Source organism: Calidris pugnax, unplaced genomic scaffold (genome assembly GCF_001431845.1).
Source record: "Calidris pugnax isolate Ruff unplaced genomic scaffold, ASM143184v1 scaffold32, whole genome shotgun sequence".
Taxonomy (NCBI): Eukaryota; Metazoa; Chordata; class Aves; order Charadriiformes; family Scolopacidae; genus Calidris; species Calidris pugnax.
In genome coordinates, this window is record NW_015090783.1 from 8,958,922 (window position 1) to 8,979,561 (window position 20,640).

The 20,640-nt window shown below is 46.6% G+C and overlaps 2 protein-coding genes across 5 annotated transcripts; one reads left to right on the forward strand and one right to left on the reverse strand.

Moving 5' to 3' along the window:
* Positions 1-180: 180 nt before the first annotated feature.
* Positions 181-2,253, forward strand: PLA2G1B (phospholipase A2 group IB). The gene is made up of 4 exons (XM_014961641.1): positions 181-232; positions 303-462; positions 1,206-1,333; positions 2,006-2,253. The coding sequence occupies exons 1-4, from the start codon at positions 199-201 to the stop codon at positions 2,125-2,127; spliced, it is 444 nt and encodes a 147-aa protein (XP_014817127.1). The 5' UTR covers positions 181-198; the 3' UTR covers positions 2,128-2,253.
* Positions 2,254-10,220: 7,967 nt separating this feature from the next.
* SIRT4 (sirtuin 4) lies at positions 10,221-18,900 on the reverse strand. Of its 4 annotated transcripts, XR_001414007.1 has the most exons (6): positions 18,839-18,900; positions 16,425-16,930; positions 15,362-15,656; positions 14,006-14,208; positions 13,681-13,729; positions 12,708-13,597 (listed from the first exon to the last, which is right to left on the reverse strand). XR_001414007.1 is itself a non-coding variant. In XM_014960653.1 (5 exons), exons 2-4 carry the CDS (start codon positions 16,922-16,924, stop codon positions 14,044-14,046), a joined length of 960 nt encoding a protein of 319 aa, XP_014816139.1. In that variant the 5' UTR covers positions 16,925-16,930; positions 18,839-18,900; the 3' UTR covers positions 10,221-10,354; positions 14,006-14,043. The 4 variants fall into 4 exon arrangements, 3 of the variants coding, with proteins under 3 accessions (XP_014816139.1, XP_014816131.1, XP_014816120.1); XM_014960653.1 differs by lacking the exons at positions 12,708-13,597; positions 13,681-13,729 and adding an exon at positions 10,221-10,354; XM_014960645.1 differs by lacking the exon at positions 13,681-13,729 and having other exon boundaries at positions 12,708-13,479.
* Positions 18,901-20,640: the final 1,740 nt, after the last annotated feature.

The following is a 20,640-nucleotide window of genomic DNA, read 5'->3' on the forward strand; positions in this document are numbered from 1 at the left end:
CTGGCTTTCAGAGAATTTACTCCAGTGGCCTTCACCTGGTGATGTCACCACCTGCTGCCCTCAGCCTCCAGTGGAAGAAGTCTACATTTAGTAACATGAATATCTGCCTTAGTTTACTTATGCCCGTGTCAAGGTGAGCTTGTCATATAAAGAGCTGTGTTTTCTTGGTCACCAGTCTCTCTGTCAGGTCCTGCGACAATGAAGTCCCTGGCCCTGCTTTTCCTGCTGTCTGGTGTGTAGGTGACACCCCCCCTGGGACTAGGAACACCCTGCCTAACTCTAACCTCTGTGTCTCTTCGCAGTGGGCGCTGCCAGCGCTGCCGGTTCCTCCCGGGCCGTGTGGGAGTTTCGCAAAATGATCAAATGCACCCTCCCGGAGAGCCATCCCCTGCTGGACTTTGCGGACTACGGCTGCTACTGCGGCTTGGGAGGCCACGGGACTCCAGTGGACGAGCTTGACAGGTTTATGGCTCTGCTTTTACAACCCTCTTCCCTTGCCTGTGCTTTCAGGGTTCTTTCTGCACGCCAGCCACCTCTCGGCTGGCCCTGCCTATAACTTCATACAACTCTCTGGCTGCTGTGAATGAAGCTTTCTCTCAAAGACTCATCAAAGGGAAAAAGGAAGCATAGTATCGCACCTTGATGCCTTAGTAATAAGATAAAATAGGATCCCAGCAACTCTGTTTTCTGTTCTGTGGCAGTTAGACTGCGCTTATTCCAGCATGGGTTTTTTTTTCAGCGGTGCGGTGCCTGGTCACAGCTCTCTGAGCACACTCTGCCCAGTGCACGGCCGTCCACGCGTGCAGGGCTCAGCTGCAAAACGCTAAGAAATGACTGTAATTTAGACATGACACAAGACTGACAGCCAAGATGCAGTGAATTGTGTCGGCCATTAGCTCTTCAGCTACCGGGCACTGACGGGTTGCGTAGGGTAAATGCTGGATTTTCCTTTTTCTGTGCCCAATGGAGAACTCCGTGAAGATGCTCCAGTTCATTACACGTGTACCAGACACCTCTCGGACCATTAGTTGGCAGAACCATGTCCCTTTGAGGTCCTTTGTGTCTGCCCTCTTATTACTGGCTATCCTTTGTTTTTGTTTTGTTCAGTGCCTTGTCAAAGTAATACTAGCAGATTTATATGTCTTACAGGTCAGCTGAGTTTGCATTTCTGGTATTTTCTGATCTTTTTCCTCCTTGTTTCCCAGGTGCTGTCAAGTGCACGATAACTGCTATTCGCAGGTGAAGAAACTCGATTCATGCAGATTCCTGCTGGACAACCCCTACACAAATGCATACAGCTACAGCTGCTCCAACGGGGAGATTACATGTAGCAGTATGTCCTCTTCCATGTCACTCTGCTTCAAAGGCTCCTCCACCCTCTCTTCTGCAGGAACATGGCTGTGTTACACTGGATGCAGCCGTGGCAGGAAGGCACAGCCCAAGTCCCTGCCAGGGGGGGTTCTGCTTGTTAGAAACTGGGTACCCACACAGGCACCCAAGGGAATATTCTCCATGTAGCACACAATTTAAAGTTTACGGAGGATACATGGTATCACAGTACGTAGGGAATAGTTTATGGAGGATACATGGTATCACAGTACGTAGGGAAGCCTGTCCCTTCTTCAGGGGATCGCATCTCTGTGGTATTTTTCTGGGAGTCCCTTTAATGGCATCACTGCAGAGAGAAAGAATATGCCGGAGTATCCCACAGAGCAGCATCCTGGATAGCTTCTGCCAGCCACATAACGTAATGGCAGAGCTTTTATAGGGCTCTTGGATGGAGATAAATAGCAGATAGGCTGGCAAATAGAACTGCAGGTAAGGAAGGAAGGAGACTGCTGCCCTGAGCGTGCATCTTTGGCGCCAGAGGGTTATTGGGGAGAAGTACATACACCCCCAAAATGACGGCAGCGGTGAAACAGCAATGCCCTGGCAGCACAAACTGAGTCACTGCCATGCCCGGCGAAGGAGCTGAGGGTCTGACCGCTCCTGCTCTCTCCTCCAGGCAAAAACAAAGAGTGCGAGATGTTCCTCTGCAACTGTGACCGCACCGCCGCCATGTGCTTCGCCAAGGCGCCCTACAACCCCGACCACGCCAAGCTGGACACCGCGAAATACTGCAACTAGCCCGCCTCCTCCTGCCCTTCGGGGCGGCAACAATCCAGCGGCGGTCTATCACTAATAAAACCCTCATTAACAACCCGACGCCTCCCTCCTGCTCCTTGCGCCGCGTTGAGGCAAATGGCGGGCGGGCACTGAGGGGAGGCCCCGCCCCCTCCGCCAACGGGCCATTGTGGCGCGCGAGGCACCCCCCCCTCCGCCTTCTCTGATTGGCCCCGGCGGGCGCGAGGCCGGCGGCAGGTGCGGCGCGCGGGGGGCGGCCCCGCCCATTCTCCCCTCAGGGGGCTGAGGGGGCGCGGGGGTCGCTGGCTCCCCGCCGGGGCTCGTCAGGGGCAGGCACCGCTCCTCGGGCTGCTCACGCGTGGGTTACAGCGTAACTGACCCTCTTGTGGGTGCGTATCCCTCGGGGTGTGGTGCTGCGAGGGGGTTGAGTCCTCCGTCTGGCTGTTCGCTGCTCCCACAGACCCGTATGTGTATACTCTGGGGAGGCCTTGTGCTGCCCAGCGCTGGTCCCGGCCCGCAGCGGTAGGGAAAGGGGTAACATTGGCCTGGAAGTCAGGGGAAGGATGGAAGCCCCTCTGAAGGACAGTGTCTGCTCCAGTTTTCCTGGCCTGACAAGCTCCTGCGCTGGGTGCGCTTTAGGGTGTAGAGAGATGGGGGTCGGTCTCTTTTCTCAAGTCACAGGCGACAGGACAAGAGGAAATGGCCTCAAGTTGCGCCAGGGTAGGTTCAGGCTGGATATTAGGAAAATTTTTTTCACTTAAAGGGTTATCAGACATTGGAATGGGCTGCCCAGGGAGGTGGTTGAGGCACCATCCCTGGAGATGTTCAAAAGACGGGTTGATGTAGTGCTGGGAGGTATGGTTTAGTGATGATGCTCCTTGTTTGTTGTGCGGGTGTCTGTTTTTGTCAGTTAGGTTGACAGTTGGACAAGATGATCTTTAAGGTCCCTTCCAACCTAGAAGATTCTGTGATTCTGTGAAATTTCCACCCAGACTTGGTGCTCTCCCCAGAGGCAGCTCTATGGGCAGAGCCCCTCAGGAGGGTGTTGGTGAGCTCCTGTGGCAAGGGCTGCTCATGGCCCTGTTTGCTGACTGGGCAGGAGGAAAGCCCTGGAAGGCCCAGAAAATAACTCTCTCACCTCCACCAGCTGGAGAGGAGCATACAGCCTGCCCTGTCATCTCTGATCAGGTACAGAATAGAGGTCTTGGATGAGTTTGGTAACAAGTGCTCCCTCACTATTTCATTTTGCAAGCTGTTCTCTTTAGAGGACTTTGAGGAGCAGTCTTTGCACTGCAGAAACATGGTGAAGGAAGAAGCTGGCTTGTTATCTTATTTGAAGGCACTTGCAATGCCTTCCTCGTGAGGATCACTGGAGCTTTGAGGGTATTAGGATGGTAAGGAGATAGAATGGTGAATTGCATTTTTTTAAAGAGTGTGTGTATCTCAGCTGAATGCTCCATATTGAATCCCAGTTTTATACCAGTATTCATTGCTTATTTTTCTTCGGGTGTTTGTGTACATGAATTTTCTGGAAATACTGATCTCTTGGGGTCCTCCACAGAAATCCTTAGGATCCTGGATGCACTCCTGTCATACAGTTAGGATGAATCATTTCTAGGGCTGGAAGTGCAATATGAAGTCTCCTGTCCTTACACGCTAGCTTTGATTCTGAAATTATTGTTTGTAGAGCGGTAAAGGTTCTAAGTAAATGTAAATGTTACTGAAGTCCCTTTGTAGTGGTAAATGATAAATCCCAATTTAGAGAAAAATTTAAAATACCATTACTATCTAGAAGAAACACTGTACTTTTGAGCTATATCATCGCAAGCAGGGAAGAGAGCTGGGGTGCAGTTGGAAGCATTTCAGAAGCTCTTGGTATAAATTTTCCTTGTCGTAGGAACTCTCCAGATTTGAGGTGAGTAGTGTATCTGCTCCTGGCACCCAGCGTTTGGGGCATGTTAGTATTCCCTAGGTAAACTCAGTGGGTAGATGAAGGCACCAATTTGTTCTGTATCTCTCTTACTCCTTACAGATTTTATGAACCTCCACTTACGTTTGGCCCCTTGATGGCACTTCTCATTTACATGCTGCTTTGGTGGTGCAAAAGACCTAACAGTAGATTTAACTGGCCCCTAAGTGAGTCCATACGTAGGGGTTCTTCCCACATAACATAAAGTGACAGGTCCTAGGCAATGGGAGAGGCAGGGAGGGTTGAAGGGGTTGTGCTCTTATCCTGTTTTATTGTGGAGAGTGTTCCTTGGAAAGACGGAGACAGTATGGAGGTCGGAACAAGGCTCAATATTTTTTTCCATGGTGCAATTTAGAGAAAAATTTAAAATACCATTACTATCTAGAAGAAACACTGTACTTTTGAGCTATATCATCGCAAGCAGGGAAGAGAGCTGGGGTGCAGTTGGAAGCACTTCAGAAGCTCTTGGTATAAATTTTCCTTATCGTAGGAACTCTCCAGATTTGAGGTGAGTAGTGTATCTGCTCCTGGCACCCAGCGTTTGGGGCATGTTAGTATTCCCTAGGTAAACTCAGTGGGTAGATGAAGGCATCAATTTGTTCTGTATCTGTCTTACTCCATACAGACTTTTATGAACCTGCACTTAACGTTTGGCCCCTTGATGGCGCTTCTCATTTACATGCTGCTTTGGTGGTGCAAAAGACCTAACAGTAGATTTAACTAGCCCCCAAGTGAGTCCATACGTAGGGGTTCTTCCCACATAACATAAAGTGACAGGTCCTAGGCAATGGGAGAGGCAGGGAGGGTTGAAGGGGTTGTGCTGTTATCCTGTTTTATTGTGGAGAGTGTTCCTTGGAAAGACAGAGACAGTATGGAGGTCGGAACAAGGCTCAATACCTTTTTTCATGGTGGTTTTGGGAGACTGTTTCTTGAGGACTGGAAGACAGAAACTTTACCCAGCTTGTCTGACATTTTCAGTGACTGTGTGAACTGTGGGGAGACTGCTCAGGTCTACTACAACATGCCTGGCAGAACTTGCTCCCAGAGCCAGACACTGTTTTGCCACCTGGAGAGAAAAGAGCAGGTTCAATACCACTCTGTACAAATATGGTGTTTGTGCTGTGGCTGTTTGTACAGCAGTTATTTGCAGCACAGAGGACAGCAGGCAATTTATCCTGGCTTAATAGATGGGAGAAGTGTTTTTAAGGTAGTGTGAAGAGAACTGAATATAGGTGGAGTGTAACAAGTGAGGGAGTGGAGGTGATGGCGTGCAACAGTGTGTGCAAGGGTGGGTCTGGAACCTGACTTCCTAGATGTGAGGGCTTGCTGAGCAAATGCTTAGGTGCTCATCTCTGTGCCCCATTGAGCTGAGCTGCATACTTCTGTTTAGAAAGAACGTAAATGCTCAGTTGATTTAGTTGCTCTGTCATGCTCCCTTACCGCCTTGAACTGCTGTTGTCTCTTGACAGTGAGGATGAGATGAATTTGTAGGCTATTTGTTCTCTGTGACTGTGATTAGCACATGCTTCCCTCCCACCGTATCTGCATGGGGAAGGTGGGTAAAAGGCTGTTAAAAGGGACTTCAGCTCCCTTCCCCAATACACCAAGCATAGTGTTGCTGCAGCAACCAGTAGGGCAACTGCTGCTGACTCCAGTTCTGTATCCCAATAGTGTGTGCCATAAAAGGCCTTCTCTGTCCAGTATGGGTAGCTATACCTCTGTTATGGTTTGAGAAAACCCATAACAATCTATTGTCGTTTAGACAATTATTCTATCGCCTGATGACCCCTCCCCACCCAGAAAGGGAAATCGGGGAACAGAAAGAAACACAAGGGTTGAAATATAAATAGATTTAATAGACTAAGACTGAATAATTAACAATAATACTAAAGAACCAGTATTAATCCCAATACCGATATAAGATACAGGAATTCTACTCAGCCAGTTATGCCTTGAACTGCTGTTGTCTCTTGACAGTGAGGATGAGATGAATTTGTAGGCTATTTGTTCTCTGTGACTGTGATTAGCACATGCTTCCCTCCCACCGTATCTGCATGGGGAAGGTGGGTAAAAGGCTGTTAAAAGGGACTTCAGCTCCCTTCCCCAATACACCAAGCATAGTGTTGCTGCAGCAACCAGTAGGGCAACTGCTGCTGACTCCAGTTCTGCATCCCAATAGTGTGTGCCATAAAAGGCCTTCTCTGTCCAGTATGGGTAGCTATACCTCTGTTATGGTTTGAGAAAACCCATAACAATCTATTGTCGTTTAGACAATTATTCTATCACCTGACGACCCTTCCCCACCCAGAAAGGGGAATCGGGGAACAGAAAGAAACACAAGGGTTGAAATATAAATAGATTTAATAGACTAAGACTAAATAATTAACAATAATACTAAAGAACCACTATTAATCCCGATACTGATACAAGATACAGGAATTCTACTCAGCCAGTTATATCAGCAGAAGCTGTGCACTCCCAGCAGGGACAGCAAATGTCAGACACAGCAAGCGCAATGGCTTTGGGAGGAAGGGAAGGGCTCACGACCCTTCCCCACCCAGAAAGGGGAATCGGGGAACCCAGTGAGCGCAATGGCTTTGGGAGGAAGGAAAGGGCTCAGGGGTCCAGCACCGGGGCAAGGAGTTGTCTGGACCCGCCACCAGCAAGGGAGAGAGTGAGCTATGCAGCAAACTTTTCTAATTGATACGCAGCAAGGGAGAGAGTGAGCTACGCAGCAAACTTTTCTAATTGATACTGAATGTGACATTCATGGTATGAAATCCTGTTGGCCAGCCTGGGTCTAACGCCCCGGCCTTGCTCCTCCCTGTCCCTACACCTGGCAAGGCTCAAAAACACTAGGACCTTGAATCCCACAGAGCCTGGCTGGCTATAAAGTAAATATTTTCACAAATTCAGACACTAGAGTCTTCTAGAAGTGCAATTTTCCCCAGTATTAGAAGAAATCAGTCCTGTGTCTCTCAACTCAGGACAACCTTCTTCCCTATAAAGTGGTTGAGGTGATTCATCTGCTAAATGCTGCATACAAGCACTGTCTTGTTTTTTAAACTGCGAAGTAGTGGTGGTGTGGGTTTAGTAACAGCCTAAGAGTATTCAGTAGATTACTTCAGCAGAGCGTTAAGTGTAATAGGACAAGCTGGAGAGGGGAAGGCCCTGTGTTACTGGCTCCTGGTCTCTGGAGAGTGTTGGTCGGGGGAGTGGTTCTGCCCACACCTTTCTGAAATGCCTCTTCTCCCTTGCTTGCTGCTCCCAAATGCTGCTTGCTGTTGGATCTGCCAGTGTCCCTGCCAGCTCCATGCAGAAGGAGCTCAGGGAAAGGTGGCTGGTGTTCTCTGGTCTTTTCTTAGAAGATACTACCCCAGATCAATTGTGTTGTTGCTGGATACAGTATTGTATGTCCCTCTCTCTTGTCACCACCTGAACAGAAACCACTTGCTGCAACTGCAGGTTTCAGTAGGAGAAGCATACTTGCTTGGTTTGCGAGACATCTGATGTATCTTCCATTTTGCAGGGCATCACAACAGCTTGTTTCTTGGATTTTTGGGGGTGGTATTCGTGAGCCATGTGCTCCGTGTTTCATCTCCCCATTTAAAACAAACTTTCCTGTTTGATTGCCTCTTCACAGCTCCAAATTTCCCTCTGACTGAAAGGGCCAATCACCATAAATCTGGCAGAGCTTTAGGAATTGTCTTTTTGCTTGCCGTGGAATCTGCCAGTGTCCCTGCCAGCTCCTTGCAGAAGGAGCTCAGGGAAAGGTGGCTGGTGTTCTCTGGTCTTTTCTTAGAAGATACTACCCCAGATCAATTGTGTTGTTGCTGGATACAGTATTGTATGTCCCTCTCTCTTGTCACCACCTGAACAGAAACCACTTGCTGCAACTGCAAGTTTCTGTAGGAGAAGCATACTTGCTTGGTTTGCGAGACATCTGATGTATCTTCCATTTTGCAGGGCATCACAACAGCTTGTTTCTTGGATTTTTGGGGGTGGTATTCGTGAGCCATGTGCTCCGTGTTTCATCTCCCCATTTAAAACAAGCTTTCCTGTTTGATCATCTCTTCGCAGCTCCAAATTTCCCTCTGACTGAAAGGGCCAATCACCATAAATCTGGCAGAGCTTTAGGAATTGTCTTTGACCCATTTGGTGGTGTGTAACTCAGTAAGTGGGAGGTTATTATTCTGCTTCATGCTAAGCTGTGAAAATGCATAAAAAGACTTATTTTAGTGAGAAGGCAGCCTTAATCCCACTTGTGTGGGATAGTAGTGGGATATTGTAGTCTCAATTTCCTGAGGATCCCCCAGCTTTCCTTACCTGCAAGGCAGAGCTCCTTTACTGTAGCAGTAGTAGGTGCACAGAGACAGACACAGACCTTGCTGCAGCCATGGCCAGTTCTGCTCACAGACACAGCGTGAAGCCCAATTAAATTCTGTTATGCCAAATGCTAAATAGGGGAGGGTCATAATCTGATCTTTTGTCACCTGCTTGAGTGAGGAGCCAAGCACTGCCACCCTCCCATCAGCAGCACTTTACGTCAGACTGGGAACTCTGGGGCACAGATTGACTTGTTGCAGAAATTCAGTCTTTAGAATTACTGATTCCAGTTGGATTTTCTTCTCCTTGGCACTTGCCAATGTGAACATATAAGATGACATTGGAAAACTGGATGCAGCATGTGTCTAAGTCTTTCTATGTATTTCTTCTTTTTGCAAGAGTCTTCTGATAAAGGAATAGAAAAATGACCCAGAAATCCTGTTTTATTAGCAAAATTTGATTTGCATATGCTGAAGCTGCATGTGTTGTCTCAGCAAGGGCAAGCAGGGCTTAGGACACTCAAAAGCTCTCTTATATAGTGAGTAAAATTCACAGCTCTGTATTGTGAGGTCCTCTAACACAAAATGCTTTTTGCCTTTTTTTTTTTTTCCTCCCCTCTCCTCTTATTTTTAGCCTTACTAATTGTTACCTGCTTGCCTAATTGTCCTGTCAGGGTGAGTGGGTATGAATTTCTTATTGTCCCTCTGTGTCCCCTGCATGATTTCCTGTATCTATCAGGATTTGGGTGCATAGGTGACAGAGCACTCAGCTGTGCAGCCCCTGTTGGGGACCCTTGTGGTTACAAAAGCTCACAGAACCAATAGAAGAGGAGGAAAAGGATTTATGAGCTCCTTTGTGATGTTACTCTAAATACATCAACCACTTCTTTTCTTTTTTTTTTTTTTTTTTTTAAGGCTCCAACTGAACAAAGCAAAGCTGTCTAACCCATGTAGGTGAATTTCCTGTCCCTACAGAAAGAAGGCATCAGCCAGAAGGAATCTGGCATCTGAAAGATATTTTCACAGTATCTATCAGCGATGAAAATGGCCAGACCAGTAGGACTGGAGAGGCAATGTCCTCTATCGCAAATTTACTCTCTAACCACTATTATCTTTTCTGTAATCTAAAAACATGATTGCTAAGGCCAAGTTAATTCAGATCTCAAAAACCCTGCACTGAGACACCATAAAGAAAGGCTGGGTGTAGTGATAAGGAACTCTGACGTCAGGCGTTTGGCTGAGACCCTCCTCATTCTTTTCACATTGACTTCAGACAGCTTGTTGCTTTCAGTTGCTGTTTACTTGTGGCTGTCCTAGGACAGGTTATGTGAGACTCCGTCTTTCCTGCCCAAGCCCCAGGTTTTGAATGAACAGACTGAGGAAACCAGTAAGTTGGCACTGGTTTGAAATACTTTTTCTTTTTTTTTCTTCTTTCTCACCTTCTCACAGCTGCAAAGACTGGGAAAGGGTGACATCCAAGGCTGTCACAGGGGACGAGGCACACTCTGGAGGGTATATTTAGTCTCCTTCACTCCAGGGTTCCTGAACCTCTCAAGTTCAGCATGCCTGGGGTCTTTGGTCCTTTTCCAGAAGTCATGAATAAGCAGGTCTGTCAGGAGGAGTGATCTGACTGGAAGATGTGGGAGGCAGCACTTACACTGTACCCACCAGGCACAAGTCCTCCAGGCCATCTGCAATCTGTGTTGCTCTCACTGGAGCACAGGATGTGAAATATCTTTCTCAGGCCGCAGGACTCAATTGCAAAGTTTGCTCTGAGAATTTGCCCAGAAACAAAATCAAGATTTGCCAAATGGGAAGCAGCTTTTATTTGTTTTGGGTAACTTCAACCCCACTTTCAGAGGAGCAGCAGAAAAACCCATTATAAGGCACTCAGCTCCTCTATCCAAACCTCAGGAGCTTGTCCTAGTAGGAACAGCTGTAAGAAAAAGGGAAGAACATAAGCTATTGATTCAGCTAATTTTGTGGTAAAAAACCAACCCTGTCCTTGTGTTGTTGTCTGATGTGTCCTTTTGCCACTCACAGGTGGACAGAGCTACAGCTTCAAGCCCTGATCTAAAATACTGCTGGACTAGTCTAACAAGAGAGAGTCAGAAAAGGCAGAAGATGATTGAATCATGTGGAGGATGAGGCTGGCTTAAAGCAGACAAGGTAGATAGAAATGATCTGTGTTTCCTTCCTGGTGATGGGGGAATAGAACACTGCTCAGGCTCTGTTACACACTTTTTCTGTTAGTTTCAGCCAGTAACACAAAGATTACCTCTTTTTGTTTAGACTTTTAGGAGCAATATTTCTCCCTCTCCTCCCTTGCAAACTCTGTGTAGGCTGAGAGAATAAAGCTGAACACTAGGTCAATGATTTTACTGAGTTTGTTGTTTTCCCACAGCATGGCTAATTTGCATCCTATAGTGCTCAGCCCTGGAGGTTTCTGTAACTCCCTCCAGGCTGGTAACTACATCAGTAAGATGAGAAACACGAACTTCTCAAGATAGGTCTTTGCTAGCTACCTGCAATGACATAGTTATCTTCTGATAGCTCTTATCTCTCTGCATTGCATCTTCCCACACAAATAGTCCCCAAGGAGTGACAAGGGAAGGTGTCAATCAGCATTAGAGTGATGTAGATCTGGCTTTTGGTGTAGAATCTTTAGACTTTCTCTGGCATTTCTCAGTTGAGCGAATGAACTTCTCAATGGTGTCTTGGGGAACATGTTAAGTGGTGAAATGCTCTGATCGTTTTCTAAAAGAAGTCAATTTTACTCGTGCTGGATCAGCTTAGCAGAAAAAAAATATGGAATTCCTTTGCCTCAGCCTTGTATATTTGTATATATATGCTCATTAACACATAGTAATAAACCATGCACAGGAAATTTAATGTTCATTTACTGTAAGTCATTGTCCTAGTGACTTAAAAGTGTACAGCGTGATTATTGAAGGGTCAGGGTGACACAACTCATTAGTGACACTGAGGAGACACCCTGACTCCTCTCCCACAGGCTCAGCTGCTGAACTGGAGAAGAGGCAGGGAGAGATGTGGGAAGTTTAGTTACCTGTCACGTTGCTAACGCCAAGTCCTCACTGGAAATGCTTTCTTATTTTAGACCTCTTGGCAATGCTCCCACATCTCAAAATGCTGGCTCTACTGGCACTAAACCTTCATCCCCTGTTTTTAACACACCTATGTCATGCAAGTTTCAAGGTGGTCCCGGAGACAGGGATAGTGAGAAACCCAGCCCCAGTTCCTCTGCTAAGGAGGCATAAATATCTCTTCTTACACGGACAAACCTATGTGACTAAACACTCTGTGCAAGCTCCCTGGCTGCATGTGGAGACTCTGCTATGCCTTAGTGATGATTTCTGCAAAAGCTTTGGTTGGCAGGACAGCTGTACTATGCTACAGATGCAATGACATCTGTGAGCTTTCCTCACCACCAAACAGCAGATACCTAACCTGCTGGGTAATGGGATCCATTAAATGACTGCACAATTCAGGCAGGGGTTGTGAACTTATCTCCCTTGGCTTCTAAGTGAAGCCATCTCTCCTCTGATCCGTTATAGCCATGTTAAACGTGGCTATATTAAGATACTTAACATGAAATATTTTAAGTATCTTAATTCCCTCTACCTTCTGCGGAAATCAGGTGCCTAAGTATCACTTAGATTCTGTGCTTTACTTGCTCCTGCCTGGCATGGATTTGAATCAACAACAAAGCAAAACCAAACTTTGCATCATGTGGTCAGTTGTCCTTGCTTTGCTACTTGACCTTTTAGTAGCTGTCTCTGGCATCCTTGCTTCCAACCGCTTGTTACAGTTTCTTGCCAAAATATTAACACAGGACATGTTATGTGGAGAATAGGACTGGGGAATTTGGAAGACCCCAACAATTAATCCCCCTCATTGCCAGAAGGGGAGCAGCAGATTCATGTGGAAGGTCGGGTCAAAAATTTAGTGTCCTAGTCTAGGCAAGATTCTGTCTTTTACTCCATAAATGGTTTAATATTGCTTATGTTACCACCCTAAGGATCAACAAAAAATGGTTACCCAGTAGTGATGGATCTCCTGTTATGAGAGTGGAAAATTACATCTATTAATAGTTTGAGATTACCTCCTGAGGGAGACCTATTGTACAGATTTAATTGTATTTCTCTTAATTCATCAGCTGTTAGTAATTACATCCTGCATTTTTGCAAGGAAAAAATAATCTAAGATGGCTATTGAGACTGTACTTAAATAAATCATAGGAGGGAGAGGAAATTACAATGCAAATAGTATCAGTCTTGTAAACAATTTTAATTCACTACTTAGCTATTCATTAATTAAGTAACATCTTCAAAAAAATGCATTCCGGAAAATGTAGCAGCCACACTGGAAGCAGTTCTGGTCAGATTAGCTTAAAATAACTCCTCTGGCATCTCAACAATATATAATTTTTAAAGGGTGCAGATAGATAGTGTGCAGTTTAGCTTGTCAACTGGCAGTTGAGAGAAATATTAACTTTGCCTCCGTGCTAGAAGGCGTCAGCCTTATAGTCTGTGCTTCTAAATAATCTTGTAGAAGAGCAGTATTCTTGTTCAGCTGCTTTTTTTTTTTTTAATGACAACTACAGTTCCTCTTGCCTCCTTTTCCTCTGCACACTCCACAGTTGCCCACTAGTGGTACTGGATCCTCCAGCAGATATTGTGGTTTTCCACATCGCCCTCCTTTGCTGTTGCATCAAGTTACTCGGTCAAAATCTGTGTCCCTCGTTCTTCTCTGGGGACATTTATAAGAAAGGTATTTTGTTCTCAGATATGGTAGACTGATTATCCCGTCCCAGTGAATGAAAAGGCACTGTTAACAATGGCAAGGGAAGGCACAAAAGTACTTTTTTCATCATCATCCCATTTCCTGGTAAGTGGAGATGGCTTCAGTGGAAAAAAACTGGACAGGTTGCCATGTGGGAGTCTTGCTGCCCTCTCCTGGTGTCATCGGGGGCCACGCACTGCATCTCGCAGCTGCCTCTTACATCAAAGTTTTCCCTTTTTGAGATTGAGTCCTGCAGGACTGGAGGGAAGAAGCTGCTTTATAAATAGAATTGATTATTTTAAACAGCAGTTTTGATTAGGATTAGCTGGATCTTTTCAACCAGGCAGAGCTTTTGAATTGTCCGTTGCAAAGGCAACGGTGTTGATCAGGTTCTCTGAATTTGCAGATTGTTCCTTGTTGTTTTCTGGTTGTGACAAATGGATTGGAACTCAACACTGCTGGTGTTGGATCAGGTCCTCTGAATTTGCAGATCGTTCCTTGTAGTTTTCTGTTTGTGACAAATGGATTGGAACTCAACACTGCTGAGTCTTCTGGTTACTCTTGCCCAATTTTGGGAGCATTCGCACTTTGTATGCTTTTTGTTTATGAGCACAGGAAACAGTATCATGGCCCATCAGAGCATACCAGTTACAGATGAAAATTTGCAGCCACATTTTGGTGTACATTGTGGGAATGTATTTTTAGTCAGCACATCTCAGTCTCAGTATCTGATGGGAACCCATCTTCTTACCCTGTAAAGTGACTGACCAGGGAAGGTACTCACCTTGTAGAAATAATTTTACTCCTGATAGCTACTGAAGCTCAGCTCGTTGGGTCATTTACAACAATCAAAGGCAGCAGCTCTCCACAGCGGGAATTCAGTTTTAAGGAAGCAAAGTGGTCCAACCTTGTGGGCCCAATGTTGAGGATTGCAATTGGCAGCTGCTTCTCCCGGGCAGCGAGAGCAAACCTGTAACCAGAGTATACCTGCAGGAATAGCAGAAAACAAAATTACTGGCAGGTTAGGCAAAAGAAGAGCTACAGAAAGGAGCAAGGAAAGCAAAATAATTGCTGTTGGCAGTGGGAAAAGAGGCTGTGTGTACGTGCTGTGTTAGGCAACGGCACTGAATTCAGGTAAGAAAGTTCTTCATTCCAGGAGCGCGCAGAAAAGAACAGCTTTTAACCTCTGTCACTGAAGGATTTGCAGTTTCATAGGAACTGAAACTTCATAGTACATTGAAGGGAAATGTCCTTGTCTTTTAGTAAATCTCTGCAGCAGTTTTTATTAGTTATCATAGGTACTTAAATGTTTCTACTTTGATGGTTCTCACATGGGTTAGCTTAGGTAGTACAAGAATGAACCTAAGGCATTTCAATCATTCCTGTACAAAGGATTATAAGCTTAAGAAGTCAAGCTCAAGGAATTTGTCTCCAGTATCCTGAAGCCAAGAGAATTGCAATCAGGCAGCCTTGGTTTTATCTCATTTTGGGAGACATTAGAGTAAATTTTTTTTAATGTTATAGAACTTGTTCCTGGAAAAATTTCTCTTATACAAACTCTATTCCAAAAGTTTCCATGGCTAAACAACGGGGGCTTCTCAACTACCTTACTTTATAGATAGGAAGCTAATGGAGAAAACAGGTGACACAAAGGACAATCCTAAGCAGCAAGCAGAGATATTTCAGCTCTCTTATGGAAAATTTAATTAGGAATTAGAGGTCCTAAAATCTAGTATTTCACGCAGTCTGCCATGAGGCCTAGAAAGCTGCCAAAGGCTGAAGAATTCAAGCAAAAAAATGTGGAGTGGTGATCTCTGGCAGGGCTGAATTTATCAGGTATCTCTGCTTTATGGGCAATTGTAAACCTATGATGTTACCGATGGAGGAGGTAGCAGAGAGAGATCTGAATGAAGTTATTTATAGCAGGATGAAGCAGACTGGCAATAAAGTGACAGGGAAGCCCGAGCAGGCCAACTGTGAAGCCAGATTCCAACCACAGTAAAAATAAAATACAGAGAAGCTCTGGAGAGGCTGTTGTGGTCCCCCAGCAATTAGTAGTCCTAAATTGGGGGGATTAAGGATTGTTGCAGGCAGAGTAGCACAGAAATAGGAATGCGGTGTGGGAGAAAGACCTATTTACCTGCATAGAGGATCCTGCCACCAGCATGGAGTCTGATTCTGCCAGACGTTGGTGCACAAAATCCACTTTTTCCCGGCTCACCGTATCTCCAAAGAATGTCACGTCAGGCTTCAGGATTCCACCACATTTACGGCAGGCTGGGACTTGGAAATTACGCACTTGCTCATCCGTCAGGAAGACATCCCCATCCGGAGCCACACCGAATGCTTCAGCTTTCCAGGTAGGATTCAGAGCTTCAAAGTGCTCCTGAAGCTCAGAGCGCAAGATCTGGTCTCCACAGTCCAGGCAGAAAACCCTGAAATTCAAAGCAAAGTCTTAATAAAGAGTTTCATGTCAGCTGAAGATCCGGAGTCTGTAACTTGTTCCTTAGAAGGCGTGGAAAGTCTGCGGTCATTATCCACATTTATTTATCAAATAGTACAGGTCAAGGAGTTGTCTTCCTACCTCCTATTGTTGCTTTGAAGGAATGCTTTAGAAAAGTGCTTTCTACCCTACTGTGCATCCTCTCTCCCAGTGCAGGCTGTGCTTTTTTATCTGGAAACTTTGGGTCACCACAGCCAGGCTGTGGTGGCTTTTCTCCAGTCTGTTCATCCCGTGCATTTCTAGCACTACCTACTCTGCTTAGTCTGGGATAATCTTTCCATCCTCAGGATCCCTTTGTCCTCTTCACTAAGAGGACATTTGCTATAGCAAGGAAAGGGGAAATTCTGATTGATGCAGGCTCCAAGGTAAATGATCCAAATAATGTTAAAAAAAATAAACGGGGTAGTGTTCATTTTTCTTAAATAGTGTGCTGTGAACAGTGCTGTTTTGTGATCTTTTTCTCCGCCCCAGCCCAACACTACCATAAATGGGGTAGTGTTCATTTTTCTTAAATGCTGTGCTGTGAACAGTGCTGTTTTGTAATCTTTTTCTCCGCCCCAGCCCAACACTACCTCTGAGCATGTCATCTCCAGGAACACTGACATTTTGCCTCCTATCTCAGCAGCCAACACTGTGCCTGCTTGTCAGTCACCCTGAACGAGACCAGATTAACCATCCTCCCTCTGCCAGCAGCGAGTACCTGTGCGTGCAGCCGTGCAATTCCGTCATGCGCTGGCTCCCGGCTTTGGCGTGAAGGGCATCCACGTTCTGGGTCACCAGCCAGTGCAGCTTCCCCAGCTTTTCCCAGTCTCTCAGTACCAGGTGTGCTCTGTTTGGCTGATGGGAGGAGAACTGGGGCCAGCCCACAAAGTTCCTTGCCCAGTACCGCTGCCGGGCACTGGCACTACGAACAAACTCAGCATGCTGGATGGGCCGTCTGTCTGTCCTGGCGTAGAGCCCCACACCTTCAGAGCGGTAATCTGGGATCCCCGATTCCGTCGAGATTCCAGCTCCAGTCATTACAAACAGCCTCTTGGAGTTGGACACAAAGCGCTGCAGCTCCTCTACATCCAGCGGATCTGGGGGAAGACAGGCTGGCACGAAAGCCAAGTTTGGAGAAGTCCTGGATACAGAATGGGATCTGAAGGGATGGAATCCGATGGCTCTGCAAACTCCTGACATCTTCCTGGCAGAGAACATGTTCAGCTAAAAGCCAAGAACAGAACACATGGCAGGTAAAAGAAAGCGAAGAACATGTCCTTAATTCCATTTCTGTGGGATTCTCTGGAAAATGATGCTAATAAGTATCCTTCGCTCTTTTTTCTTTTTAGTAAAGTAACACAAATTATTTTGAAAACGTTAACTAAAGCCCACCATCTGAGGACAAAGCTTGTGTGTCCCTTTCACAGAGGGCAACAGTGAGGACTGCTCAAGGTACAAGGACAAAGTTAGCACCCCTGACTTGCAGGACTCCTGCTCTTCTCTCCTGGTGTGGAGGATGGCCCAGAAAGACCTGAACATGCAAAGTTTTCCTGGATAACGTGCAACAGGGCAGAGAAGAAATGGGGGCTGCAAGCCCCTGCAAGGGGGCTTGTATGAGATCTGGAACATGGAGGAAGGATTTTATTTACTGATATTTACTGATACACTGGACTTTAATTACTGATAAACGGGGATGATCTCTAAAGAGTGACTGCAACAGGCCCCAGATAGTCTGATGCTTAAAGCTCACTGGGTAGCGTGGGACACTTGGATGCTGATTCATGCCCAGTCACACTTCTGCCTTCACCATCACAAGTTACTGGGAGGACACCTAAGGGACTGGGTCTGACTGGGAGTCCCCAGCCAGCTGGAGCAGATCCCTTTCAGGCGTTACAGGCTGTGGATTGAAGGAGGGCTCTGGGCAGCTTGTGAGCTGTCAAATGGTTGCAGCAAGCGGGTGGCTTCACAGATGCTGCCTACAGGAATCTTGTGATGCCTGTGAGATGGGGGCAGCTCTCAGAAAGTCTGAGGTGCTCCAGTGGTGAGCTTACTTCTCTAAAAGGCTGGCACCCAGGTACTTTCAGTGGCCTGTGCTTCAGTGCCTGGATGGTTTTTAGACTCCTACTGCATCTAAATTATTTTGCCTTAAGTCCCTGGTACCCCTCAACTACTAGTTCTTACAGGAAATAGAGCAATATTTACATACATTTAAAGTTTGGGTGTTCAGCTGTAAGTGTCATGATACTAAGTTGACACTAGTGACAAAGAGATTTGTCTTGGTTCATCTCCACTTCTCAAGGCTTTGTATCACCATCAGTTGAATTACAGGGAAGATTGGACTTTCTCCATAGTCTGAATTACTTCTTAAATCTAAGCAGTAGATTCTCTTTGCAATGATTTTTGCCTTTTATTGTTTACCAGGAGTTGTGTTGGGCATTCTCTCTGAAGAGGTTTAATTTTCCATATCAATTAATTAGAAGGGACAAAGTCTCCCAATCAACTGTAACCTGCTTTGTGAACAAAAGTCTGTCATGCTGCTCCCCAAAGGCTGCTACGCCCATCTGACAGTATTTAAATTGCTTTAACTGGTGACGAAATTCTCCATTCCTGTCCCTTATCGTCAAAAGCTCTCTCGGAAGGAAATGTTTTGAGGGGGAATGAAATGGAGATTTAAAGTGGGTTGGCCCACGAGAGAGAGAAGGCAAGGGCAGGCCCAGCAGCAAAAATAACAGGCACAACTGAGAGCCACTGCGAAGCGCAGAAGTAGGAGGGTGTAGGAGAGAAACTTAGGAAGGACAGACTATTTCCTGTGAAATGCCAAGCTGCTTTTAAAAGAAAAGTGCTCAGATTAAAAAAAAAAAAAACTAGTACACATAATAAGTGAAACTCTTTAAACGTACCTATCTAAATCCGAGGCTTAGAGTTTAACACCCACCCAAAATGCTCCACAGAACACACGGGTTCAAGGTAGAAAACAAACGGGTTTCTTCAAACGGTCACGGAATTCTGAGGGACACCCACGTCACCCGAGTCTCTTTTGCTGTAATAATGACGGGGGGGACGCACGCCAGCCCGAACGGAACATTTCTAATGAAATAAGAGTGATACCGCGAATAACGCCTGAAAACTCACCTTTCATAATGCTGCCGTGCCCGGCGGCGGGAGGAAGGGGCCGGCTCCGGAAGAGGAGTTTTCTGGGAAATGTAGTTCATGAGGAAATTAAGCCCTAAGCACAAAGACTACAATTCCCATGCTTCGAAGAAGGAAAAAAAAAATAATACTACAAACCCCGAGTTCCTGACATCTGATAAAGTCAAATTGCAAACGCTGAGCTTAAGGAAACTGAAAAGAATGAAATCAGATTTGATTTGATAGAAATGCAAGTAATAGCTTTGATAAAATGCATTGTAGATGCTTGTCTGCAGAGAGGCGTGCATTTTCTTTTCGCTGGTACTAACGGGTTTTAGGCTTAAAATGTGACTAAACACATAATGGGAGAAAAATCCAGTGGAGGGCTGTTAAAAGACATCTCTTCCAGCTCGGGAGTTCCCCGAGAGGTGAACTGTTGGAGGCTATGGGAGTACACCTGGCTGATACCTTCACCCCCTCTGGCAACTCAGCCTTTGGTACCTACACTTGGTCCCAGGAGAGATGGTCCTGCTGGTCATAGTTAAGCTCATTTGGGATGACAGGAAAAAGGTTTGGGAGAGAGATGTGGGAAGGGCCTGTGGCAGCAAGGATGGACAAATGAAACTGCAGTCCCTTGCGCTGCAGTTAGCGTGGCCAGGTAAAACCCAAGGGGTTGGTGTGGGACAAGGGATCTCTGCACGGCTCTTGAGGAGGTGTGGGTGAAAAATGGGAGGATGGTTGTTTCTTTGGTCCGGCTGGACCTCTCCCAGGGCACAGTCAGACATGCTTGGCCACTTTGGGATTGAATTCTTTTGCCACCAAGGGCTTGTACCAGTTGTGCAGTTTGCCACCTCCTGCCAGGGCTCAGCCTATCATTTCCCTTACCTATTATCTGCTGGAGGTGGGTTCCTGCTGGCCTGGGGAGCTGACTGACCCAGTGAAACCTGGCAGCTGGTCAACTGGGAGTGCTGGGACTGCCTCGCAGTGGGAATGGGCTGGTGGATCCGCTCAGCCCGTTGTGGCAGAACCACACTAATTGCTCCCACCCTTGTTAGCAGTGGGGATTTCTTCCAGTGTTTTCCAGTCGATCCAGCAGATCCTCCTTTCTAAGTGTGGAGCGGGGCAGGGGTGGCTTCTTGTGGTGACTTCTTCGAGTCTGTATGTGACCATGGCCCGTGGCGTTTTGCAGAGCTGGGTTCCAACCCCGGGGCCGTGCTGACCTGCCCTGTGCCCCCTGCCTCCTGGCAGGGTTTCGGGGGGCTGTTCACCTGGCAATAAGGGGTTTGGGGTTTTTTTCAAAGAACTATTATTTTTTTGAAGAAACTAAACGGGAGGAGGTGCAGGCTGCTGCACAGTGGCCGCCTGGTGCTAGATGCTCACCTGTTTTACACACAGTGAGCTCTTTCTAATTATTTGGGCTGCTTTTCAAATGCATTCTCCAAATAGCTCTCGCTAATTAGTCCAGAACATTGCAGGAATTTTTAATCCAGTTTTTTTTCTTGCCTCTTACAGCTATTTTGAAGCCTGGAAGAGCCGAATCCTGGGTACAGCAGTGTGTGGAGCTCTGGGATCACAAGGCAGAAGCGCACCCCCCCTTGCTCGGTGCCCGTCCCGTCGAACCGTGGGGTGCGACCCCCTTTTCTTTGCCGGTTCCGTGAGTGTTAATTAACACCGTTAACGCCGTTAAAACCCCGCGATTTGGGCCAACCCCCACCGGCTGGGCCCTGCCGCTCATTACCATAGCGCCCTCCCGGCACCCCCCGCGTGCCCCGCCGCCGTGTCCCCCATCCGGTAACCGCTCCCCC

Excerpts from the sequence above, each read along its gene's own strand:
- PLA2G1B (XM_014961641.1), top strand. The coding sequence starts at position 199 with ATGAAGTCCCTGGCCCTGCTTTTCCTGCTGTCTG. Across the intron at positions 233-302 it reads CCTGCTTTTCCTGCTGTCTG|TGGGCGCTGCCAGCGCTGCC; the intron begins GTGTGTAGGTGA and ends GTCTCTTCGCAG. Across the intron at positions 463-1,205 it reads CCAGTGGACGAGCTTGACAG|GTGCTGTCAAGTGCACGATA; the intron begins GTTTATGGCTCT and ends CTTGTTTCCCAG.
- SIRT4 (XM_014960653.1), bottom strand. The coding sequence starts at position 16,924 with ATGTTCTCTGCCAGGAAGATGTCAGGAGTTTGCAGAGCCATCGGATTC. Across the intron at positions 15,657-16,424 it reads TTGCACGGCTGCACGCACAG|GGTTTTCTGCCTGGACTGTG; the intron begins GTACTCGCTGCT and ends TTTGAATTTCAG. Across the intron at positions 14,209-15,361 it reads TGGCAGGATCCTCTATGCAG|GTATACTCTGGTTACAGGTT; the intron begins GTAAATAGGTCT and ends CTATTCCTGCAG.